Source organism: Mus caroli, chromosome 11 (genome assembly GCF_900094665.2).
Source record: "Mus caroli chromosome 11, CAROLI_EIJ_v1.1, whole genome shotgun sequence".
Classification (NCBI taxonomy): domain Eukaryota; kingdom Metazoa; phylum Chordata; class Mammalia; order Rodentia; family Muridae; genus Mus; species Mus caroli.
In genome coordinates this window covers 5,963,497-5,974,903 of record NC_034580.1, presented here as the reverse complement: position 1 = coordinate 5,974,903, position 11,407 = coordinate 5,963,497, and the positions used below count along the sequence as shown (strand labels likewise).

Below are 11,407 nucleotides of genomic sequence, written 5' to 3'. Positions count from 1 at the left end.
GGGAGGGAGGGAGGGAGGGAGGGAGGGAGGGAGCACATTGATGTAAAGTGAAAGTTTTATCTTTGGAGCACTGAAAATCTCAGTTGAAACCTGAGTTCAGAGAACAGAAGTGTCCAGGATTACCTCCAGTTTATAAGAAAATCCCAAGCAGAACAGGATACTTAAGCACTGTAGTTGAGGATCAAAGACAGTAAGGAGATAAAGCAGGAGTCCCTGGAAGCCAGTATTTAAAATGTGAAATAATGAGACATCTGTTTCACTAAGTAAGGACATCATTCCAAGCCATAAACAATTATCATATTCAAAGGATAGTTCTGAAGCAACAGAACTAACAGGAAGTAGGTCAGCCTGTCTGGTGGAAAATGAGATAGTATTTACATAACATCTCTAAATTGCCACATGGGGTTGAGAGGAAAGTAAACAGACAAGGACACAGGATAGCTAGCCTTGCCACATCCAGGAATCACAGCTGAGGTAGGGAAAAGCAACCTAGGGTTCTGTATATCAAAGGACACAAATCCTCCAGACCAAGGAAGCAGGCTAATGCCAGAGCTGGATTTCGTGACTCTGAAGCTTTTAGGAACATGTTTCCAGCAAGGTGTGGTGGCAATACCTTTAATAGTAGTACACTGGAGCTTGAGGATTGTGAGTTTAATGCCAGTCTTTTAATCTAACATTTAGTGATGGGAGGGTTTAGAGGGCTGAGTTTAAGGCAGGCAGGAGTCATTAGACGCCTGTTTGCTTCCTATGGTTAGTTACAACTACAAGCATAATCTTGTGACTGAACTGGATACTTCACATTCATGACTACATACCCAATACTGGCACCTATGGCTGCTGTGACTATGTGTGACTAACACACCTGACTTGTCAAAATTTTACAATTCATTGTGTTATTATTTTATTGACATATAATAACAATACATATTACTGAGATACAAAGTAGTGCTAGTGCTGCAATACATGCATAGGTACAGTGGTTAATCTTTCCTCTCAAACGTGATGTGTCTATCCAGTCTCAAAACAAGTGACTAGAAGGAAAGACTTTTACTTTTGGATTTAGAAAAAAAAATTAATCCAAATCATACTTGGATGCCAAATAATGAGGTGAACACGGGAAAGAATTCGTTGACTTGGATCATTGTGTGTGAATACTGGCTTCAAAGGGTGACAAAGTTAAAATTGAGAAAACTGCTTAATCTGGTTTGATATGAGTACTTCTTGTGATACAAGTGCTACCGTACTATAGTGAAGAATAAATTACAAAGTAGGGATTAAAATACCTTTGCTCAGCTTGTGGGACTTCTTGCCAGTGCTCAATTGATACAAATAATGCCTTCAGGAATCTCTGGAGGTGTGACATTGGTTCTGAGCCATGAAGAATTATCATCATTTCATCCTTGGTCCTCCCATCCTTTGCTGATGTGACATTCTGATGAGGGACTGAATTAGGAAAATTGTTGTAATCTGGGTGAAACAAAGTGCGTGTGAAATGTGTCCACTGAGTGTTGTTCAGGGGCAGGCCTTCCCTTGAGAAGCCTGCTTTGCTGAGACCAATCAGGACAGCCTTTGCAAGCTGATAACGAGTAGTGTTCTGAATCAGTGACAAATCAGAAAATGAATCTCGGTTGAAATCATCTGGATTGTCACTGTGGATTCCACTAGAAACCTCTACAACTGATTCTATGGCTTTTAAAAGATCATTTGGATGCTGGGCAAATGTCAACAGGAGATTAAAAATATCCCAGTTATCTTCCTTTAAGCCATTCCAAAGAGCTTGTAAGGTGAGGTCAATCACCATTTTCAAGAAAGTCTCTCTTTCTGTGCTGTTATCTGTTAACATTCCATCCAAAAACCGGATTACATCATGACTTCTCTCCTGTTTCGGGACCTGAGGATGGCTGGTAGAAGAGAGTTCATAAAGCTTCAAGAAGTCCATTTGGGTGGTGATGTTACTTATAGGGACTAAACAATCTAAAATTTCTTCCCATAAGTCAGCAGCATCAATAGAGAAATTTTGAGTCCTATTTTTAATCATTGCCACAAAATGCTCCCAATCTCTCAAGCTGATTTTTATAGAAATTAAGCTTTCAGCCATTCCTTCCAAAGTCTCAGAAAAGTCTCTGGATTGGTTGATATATGAAAGTACGCTAAATGGCATACTGAAAACATCAGAGTCCTGTGATACATTAGGTGTGACTCCAATCATTCCAAAGGCCAAGTCAAGAAATGGTATCAATAAATCCTTTGTCTTTTCAACTATAAAAGGATCTCCTCTTTTCAAAGTAGTTATTTGCTTCACATGATGTTGAACACTTTGTAGCATGAAGGAATACAAAGTGTCAAGGAATTTCCCAGAGTCCTCTGTGCTAGAGATGGAGAGGGTTCCCAACATTGTAGCCATCTTTCTTGAAACAATTTTGGCTAGGTTGAGAAGTCTAACCATGGAGTCCGCTGATGAGGCAAGACCGCCTAGTTCAACAGTGCTATTCACCAGCATAGTCAGAGTTCTAAATATTTCTAAGGCTGACTCCAGGACATGACTTTCTTCACCAACCTGGGAAATAGTGCCAAATAACCTCATAGTTGATTCTAGTATTTCTCTGCTTCTTAGAGGGAATGAACTGTTGACAACAGAAAACAAGTCATTTAGCTTAGCAACTGTGCTATGTTGAAGCATAGGATAGGGGGAGTAGCAGGCCCTAGTAGTTGAATGTAAGACAGTGTCAATAATAGTAGCCATTTCTGTAGAACTTTCCTGTACAAGGTGGAGAACAGACCTGAGATTTTGGTTGAATTTGGAGAGGTCCTCAGAAGTATTAACCTGGGAGAGAAATTGAGTCACTACTGTAAAGAAATCCAAATGGCCTTCGGCATCAGTTTTCACTGTGGTCTCCCTTGGATGGGTGTGAGATAAATCCTTCAGGACTCCAGAGAGTTCTCTGTTGTCTAATGAAAATGAGCTCTTAATCAGATAATATAGTGTCTTGAGACCTGAGAAAATGTTCATCAATGGGTTCTTGTTCATCCAGGTAAGGAACGGATCCAGTTTCAGAATTGCAAGGATTTTATCTCTAAGGACAAAACTAAAAATTTACATATTTTAATGTCATGTTATATAAATTAGGAGTGAAAAGATTAAAATGTAGTGACATCATAATTTGTTTGTCTTACAATAACATCATAGGAAGGTGATACTGAGTGAAGGAGTGAGATCCTAATATAGCTCAGATGAAGCCTGGCATTTTGTTTTCAAATAATGAAAGCAACGAAGAAACTTCATAGGCAATATTGTGATAATTCCTTGAATGTAACAATATGAAATGCCTCATATTTGCTTTTAGAAAAGAGATCTAGAAAGACTATATAGTGATTCTATTGTTTTACTTCTATAATATTATTAAGCTTTACAAATGAGAAAAAGATGGATAAATTGGCTAGATTAAATTTTATAGTCCTCTTCAACAATAGAAACTCCATGAAGAAAGGGAAGAACCACTTATATAATTGAAGGATATACATACATATGGATGTGTGTGTGTGTGTGTGTGTGTGTGTGTGTGTGTGTGTGTGTCCGGATAAGCTAGTATCAAGAGTATAAAAATAGTATGTCAACAACTATCATTGGACAAATGTATATTCTGAGGTTCTCAACTTTAAGAAAATGACATTTAAAATTATAATGAGATTCTGCCATAGTCTCACCAGGTTTGCAGATCTGAGTTCATATAAACAGTCCCAGGCAGGACAAGGCTGTAGAGACACAGGGCACCTCAGATCTGGCCAGAATGAAAATTAAGCCAAGATCCTATGAAATTATTGTCATTGAGGTTGTGTATATACTATTTTCTACACCAGAACTCTTCTTGTGTGTTTAGGTTACAGAAAGACCTGCATTTGTCAACAATTCCCATCCATTCTCAGGTAGCCAATCTCTCTTAAATGCAGCAGGTCCTGAACACGCTGAAGACATAAGGTCTGGTGAGAGGAGAAGGGGAGAACTAAAGGTAACAGGAAAATGAGAAGTAGCATTCTGCTTACACAATGATTCTTGATATGACCAGTTAACATCTAGAAAAGTGGAAAGCCTATTTATATCTTGTTCTGAATTTTAAAAGTTCTAGCAGATTACTCAGTAAATCTGTAATGGTCTGTGATATATCCACTTGATGAGGTAGACCAATAGCCTCAACATGCCCTTTCCTACAAGTGTCTGAGCTGGGTGGACTATAGAAGAGAATCCCTTGAAAGAAAAAGATGAGAGGTGATGGCCATTTTGTAACCCAATATGCTTCCTCCCAGTTACATATAACAAAACTAACCTAAGATCCTGCTGAAAAGGGTCTTGCACAAGTGCTTAAAGTCCCTAATGAGTTAAGTTTAGGACATTCAGAAAGCAACTGTATTAAATGGGCCTGCCGGAGTCCGTCAGAAGACTATATGAGTCTCCAAGACCCTCTATCCTAGAGACCCCAGAAGCAGCTAAGTAGGCAGCTTTCACCCTGTGGATCTCCCTTGTTGACCACCTCTTCAGACTGCACCGGGAGTTCCTGCTGCTCTGGTTGTCTCTTCCTGCATGCTGTTCCTCTGAGGTTCAACATACTTACCTGGTCTTGAGAGTCACAGGAATCAACTTCCTGTGCTGCATGGTTGCTGTACCACTTGTCCCTGCATCTCCCAAGTAATACAACACAGAGGAAATGGGGATTTCGCTTGAGAACTTTCATTACTAACATTCAGAGAGATTTTAGAAGATTGTGAATAGAGATAATATGACTACTTTAATGGTTCAAGGCATGAATATCAGATTAATTAGAAATTAATATTTGATCTTGTATTTGTGACGAGACAAGAAATACAATTGAAATAGTGACCACCCTGTATGTGTAAAAAAATATCTATATAAAATAAAATTTTTACTTGTATGTAGGAAAGAATGTCTTGTCTTTAAAATCTGAATTGAAAAATAATATTATAGATGAACAGAGGCTTGATTTGACTGTTTACTGGTTAAGTAGAAATTGAAGTTGTTACCTTAATGCAATCATAAAATGCTCTTTGTGAGAAAAACCACTTCCAAGGCCATTCCAAACACTGGTACAAGAGCCATGCTAGGCATTTCTCTACTCCAGAAACTGAGCTGGCTGGGCTGCACCACCAGCATGACTGTGTGATACTATGCACTATGTACACTATGCCTATGTACACTCACCTCATCTCTGCAGTGACATTGCTATGCAATCCATTTATCAAGGAGGAGAAGAATGTCTCCAGAAGCTGCTTCAGGAAATCCTCTGTGCTTCCTTCAGCTTCCGCATCGTTTTTGGACTGCATGTGCTTCAAGATGAGATTCATGAGATCTGCTATTTGAAGGTTGGTGGCACTGAAACTGGGAGCTGTTTCCTGAGATAGTTCTGCAAAGTTACTAACTGAATTCATCACAATGCTTTCAAGAAGCTGCTGAAAAACTGAGAGATCAGTGAGCTGTTCTTGATCTAGCATATGGCTAAAAAAGCCAACATCAAACTTGCCTTCTCTAGATTGGTTTCTGAGATAGCCCAAATACATAGTAAAATCCCTGGCCAACATACTTACATCAGTTGAATTCCCACTGACCATGGCATTGAGTAGATTTTGAATAAACCTAAAGAAGTCTTCATTTTCATACTCACGAAGCCAGGGTTTTATGAGAAATAGAAAACCTTCAATAATTTCTGATGTCTTCAATGGTGATGAATCCAGGAGTTCCAGAAGTTGAGGAAGTTGCACAGTAGTGTTTTGAAGACCTGCACCTTGGATATTTTTGTTAATATCAGAAAGTAATTGTCCTAGGCTCAAGTTACTAGTTAGATCTTTGGGAATCTGTTTAAAGTCCAACCACAGTTCTTCAATGTTGTAACTTGTTTTATTGTTTTTAAATAAACTTCTATCTGTATGATTTCCATTCAGAAAGTTTGTGATTGGAGAGAGTAGATAATGAGTACTATTTCTTAAAGTCCAAGTAGCAGAAATCAATTTGAATAACCTTTCCAAATTTAAGTAAATATCATTTTGGACAGATTTCTCTGTGCCTTTAGTGAGGGTAAGAATCCTTTCTAAGTTACCTAGCCTGTCCAGAATGGTTTCACCCAGTGAGAATTTTGAAAAATTGACATATTTTAGCTTTTCTATGATTTGCAAAGCACCTTGCTTTATGGTACTACTAGGACAGAGTTCTGGGATGCTGTCATTGCCTTGAATTCCAGAAGATGACATGAAGAGCAGTACCTTATGCCAAAATGCCTGCACAGTTTTCACAAGTAAATTTTTAACATGGAAAATCTCCAATAGCTCCGAGAGAATGGAATTCCAGTCTGCTAGCTCATGGACTGCACAGGCCACTTTCCTGGTTATTTCCACTGCATACTTTTCACCTATGCACTGTAAGTCACTTGGGGGTGGCAGGTGAAGAAGATCCAGTAGACTGGTCACCATGTGAAAGAAGGAAGAAGGCATGTGCCTCTGGATATTACAGTCTTCTATCTTAGGGTTTTTCTCAAGCCTAAAAGTTGTGTAGTTTGAGCACCAAACCCTGGTAAGGCACATCAAAGCTTCTGGAACAATAGCTGGCTCATCTGATACCAACTCAACTGTATCCAGAAGAGTTTTAACCACATCAGCAAAGTCTTCCTTGGTGATTTTGAACATGGTTATGCCATGAAGAAGGGTAAAGTTATAGACATCCCTGAGGCTTTCTGTGATGTTTTTATCTACAATTCTCTGAAGGAGTCCCACAATGTGGGGAAGAGCATAATATACATCCAACACAGTATCCACCACATCCTTGGGAAGCAGATGGGAAAGACGCAACAGGTGGCTAACACTCCATGAATGTGAACTCTCTACAAATTTTTCCACTAAGCCCACAAGCATATTGACCCCCAAGTTGTCAATACCTGATCTGCTGAGATTCTTAAAGAAACTCATTAGGATTTCACTGTTTTCTCCCAGCTGGCCTACTAAAAGCTCTATGTCTGCCTTCTTGAGAGAATGCATGAGAGATGTCACTTTCTTTAAAGTTTGAGCATGATCTGAATTTTGTGGAATATTGAAATGGACAGCAGGCATTAAAAAATTGAACACATCCCGTGACAATTGTATGCTAAGATCTACAGCTTTCAATATTTCATGTGGGACTACTTCTGATGAATTCTGAAGATTATGAGTTAGGTTAAGAGCAAAGTTAGCTAAGTTGTAAACTGATTTGCCTAAATGCCTTATATCTCCTTCCTTTGGACTGGTAGAGAATACACTAAACATTGTTTCAGTGTTAGAAGAGGCATTATTTCCAAGGACACTATGGAAAATACCTTTTAAAAACTTCTGCATTTCCTTCCCCAATGCTATGATGTGCTGCCAAATATTCTGAAACTGGTCAGGAATATCACCTGACATTTCTGTGGGTCTTAGAAGTAAATCCTTGAAGTGCTTCCAGTTGGACTGGGAAGCAACGTTGAGATCTTCTGTTAAGTTGGTGATGATCATGTCTACCTGCTTTGTGGAATCATTGAAAAGAGATAATAAAATCTCAACATTGGGCACATTCTCTTTTTCCAAGCCTGTAGTAACTATAATATTTAGAAAGTCAGTTATGTCTTTCAGGTAAATATTTACACAATTTATATTTGACTCATTCCATGGACAAATGGGTCTTTTCTTATTTAGCATCCAAGTTAAAATGTTCAATGCAGAGCTCATTTTGTCCCCCATATCCTTAAAGCTTCCCAGTATGTTATGACTATGACTGGGCAAGGAACTTGAGTTATACATTATACACAGATGGTTTATGATGTCTATCCATGTGATGCACCCTTCCAGGCTGCTACTTGTGTTCTTTGACGAAAACATAGAACTTAACATGGCCAGAATATGTTCTGGCTTATTAGAAGTGTTCACAAGTAATAAGCTATCTTCAAAAATCAACTCAGTGAGTCTCTGGAAAATATCAGCACATGCTGATAAAGTTCTACCCTGTGACACATGCCTAAGAAATAATATCGTTTCTTTCAGCTCCGTGATGATGCTTGCAAATTTGGCTTGATGATCAGGAAGATGATTTGAAAGAAAGTTATTGATCAACTCCATATAGTCTGAGGCTTTACTTAACTCAATGAAAACATCAAACAGGGAATATAAAAACTCCCTGCTTGCATTTATTTTCATTGGAAATGTCTTCAGCTGGTGCAGGGAGGTTTCCATGGTGATAAAAGTTTTCTCAACTTGGTCCAGATTAAGTGATTGTACTGCAGTTAATTCATTACCAAATGCTACCCAAAGATCCCTGAAGTCCTGAAGGCCATCCCAGTCATGGAAGTTATTCTCCTGAGTTATATTTCTAAACAAATTTAATATGAGCCTAGCAGTAAGATATGTGGGAACTATTCCTTGGCAGTCTTTAGAAATGTTCGCATAATTTCCCAGGTCATTCAACAGCTGAGTGATACCAACATGAAGAGGAGTAAAAATACTCAGCTCAAGTTTAAATATTTGAGAAATGCTTCTCCAGATCTCAGCCCACGTCTGAATCCATGAAAGGGTGCAGTGAATGGCCGTGAATTCGCTGATCACACTACCATTTACTGAGAGGTTGGAAAAAAATTGTGTCCATGGAAAAGGAAGGGAAGATCCATCGTTTCCTGAATAATTCACAGAAGAAATGGTAGCATTTTCCTGAATGAAGCATTCACTCGCCACTAGGGTTTCTGCTGAACCATTAAAACACTGAGTGACATACTGAAGTAGAGAAACACGAAAGCCTTCATCTGCTACAAACAGCTGCTTGAGGCCTGTCAAACTAGCATGAATCACTGCTTCTGCTGGTCCCCCTCTTGCCATCAGGGACCAGGCTTGAAGTTCTAAAAATTTGAAAATTGAAAGCAACTGCTGACAGTAAGATACTTCCGATATCATCCCAAGAGCCTCTGTTGTCTCCGATAAAAACGAAAGTGCTTCTCTGATGTTTTGGATATTAAACTGCTTTATGAGGTCCAAAATGTGTCTGGAGATTTGAGTAAGATAAGCTATCAGAGGCTCTCTATTCTGAATGTTGAAGAATTTATGAATATATCGATAGAATGAGGAATAGGTTTGCAGAAGTAGAGCTATGTTTTTGTCCTTGAAGACATTTATGTATACATGAGTCAAAAAGTTATCCAGTTCTTGTTTTTGTGGCTCAGAAAGGGCAGAGAAAAGCTCAGATGTATTCTGCAGAGCATAGACAGTGTTCAGCGCTATTGAGACTTGTTCCTGTGTCAGAAAGCTAAGTTCACAGAGACTGTGTATTATAGTCTCACTTAAATGTATAAAGTCTGCATTAATGGCTGGTGATTTGGGCCAATAGGAATGGAACAATTGGGAGAAATTAAAGCGTTTACAAAGAATTTTTTCATATTCCGCAACAGAAAAATTTACAAGTGTGGAAAAGACTTTAATGATAGCTCTTTCTTCTTGTGAAATGCCAGTGAGCCGGAATTCTTGCAGTTCTGAATTAATTTCAAGAAGTATTAATTCTAAAAAGTTCAAAATATTTTTAGATTCCTTCTTCATCCAATGATTTTTAAGTCTTTGAATTTTTTCAGTGACCAGATTATCAAATTCCAGAAGCTCCTGAGGAGCAGCATCATGTGCGTCTGCCTTTAAACGTTTTAAATGATTTAGCCATGAAGCACTTCCATTGAAAACAAGCTCAGCGAGAGAAGACAGATTATCAAATTCAGGAGCAGGGAATGAGGCAGAAGGATTAGATAATAATTTCTCCACAAACGACAAAAGAATGTTCATCTGTCCGTTTTCAAGGGTGTGCAACTTCTTGTCCACCACTAAAAGGTGCTTTGTAAAATTGAAGGCCCTATGATACAGATAGAATTGTTTTATTATCAGAAAGAAAAATTAACTCAATGCCTCAAATTTCTAAGATATTTATAGACATGTAATGATTTATAGTGGTCAAAACAAAAGATTTTCTAGACAGTACAGTTTTTATGTCATGTCAAACTAACATGAGCATCTATTACTGTTAGAAATCCCAACATGACTGCAAATATTTAACTTAAAATTTGTTTCCTATTATAGGGGAGAATACATTCTAAATCTCATTCCCCTCTTAATCAATATTTATGACTGCTAAGCACAAGTCTGCCATTTATACCTGTTGAATTTGTTTTCATACTTCCATTCAAAATGAATTGGGCTGCTGGCTGCACTGTGACCACCTGACTCACACTCCTTCTAGCACAAATGGCTGCTTCTATGATCATGCCTTGCCTACCTGGAGAGACTAAAGCTCTCTGAGATCATGAGCTAAAATAAATCTCTCCTCCATGAAGTAGATGTCATGAATTTTGCCACAGCAATAAGAATGGTGTCTGATACAAACAGTGAGTCAAGCCCATTTAACAGGCCAACTAAAAGCCATAATGCCAGAGTATCATTACAACAGACACACAGTGCCAGAGTAACATTGCAACAGATACATAGTGCCAGAATAACCCTGCAATAAGTACCCATCATGTTACATCCTGGGAAGGACTCTCACAGCAGCAGTCTTACTTCATCCCATAACTGAATTTGGAAGCACATATCAATATTTTAATCTTATGAAAAACAAATTTCTCATTTTCTTTAATTAATGAAGTTGCACTGTTAGCATATGGCAAGAACAAAGCCAGTTGTGTTGGTGTGTGTGTGTATATGTGTGTGTGTGTGTGTGTGTGTGTGTGTGTGCTGAAATCAGCTTCCTTGGCATAAATTATATTTAATCTCTAATATTTTCATCCCTTAAATCAATGCTGAATTAACTATAGCTTCTTTCCTTAAAAATTCCATACTAACTCTATTGAGTTCACAGATATAACATATAGCATGCCTTTAGAGCACATTCAGAGTGGTTTTGCTGCATTCACTAAAGCTGTTAAATAATTAAAGTTTTCAGGACATAGAATGTGCAGGTATTCTGTGACTGTGCAGAGGTCATGTCACCTCCTTTCCTCCTGTGCCCACAGGAAAGGCTTCACCAGGTAATGAAATTCATGTCTAGGAACAAAATGCTTGCAAATGCTGGCATTTGAAAGCACCCCTTGGGAAATCTGTAAACACAGAGAAACCTAGACCCTTGATACAGGATTTATCATGCTGAAGTGAGGTTCAAAACTCAGGGCTTAAACAAACTTCACAGGGAAATTTGGTCTCATCCTGAGTCTTAGTTATACTATTATATGCAAAGTTCCTGTCCCATCCAACCCCAGTACAGCTCCCAGACTTGAGTGATTCAATCAGGGCACAAACTCCATAACTGTAAACTACAGTTTAGGAAAATCCTATTCCTGTGGTCACACACCTAATAGACAAATACTGGATGCCTGATATGAAA

The 11,407-nt window shown here is 38.5% G+C and overlaps 1 protein-coding gene across 1 annotated transcript in view; it reads right to left on the bottom strand.

Moving 5' to 3' along the window:
* Abca13 (ATP binding cassette subfamily A member 13) overlaps positions 1-11,407 on the bottom strand; it is a 471,059-nt gene that overhangs the window by 381,336 nt on the left and 78,316 nt on the right. Inside the window, exons 17-18 of the mRNA XM_021177120.1 lie at positions 5,213-9,886; positions 1,284-3,086 (exon numbers count right to left, since the gene is read on the bottom strand). Of these exons, the coding sequence (XP_021032779.1) occupies positions 1,284-3,086; positions 5,213-9,886 (6,477 nt within the window). The remainder of the gene's footprint in view (positions 1-1,283; positions 3,087-5,212; positions 9,887-11,407) is intronic.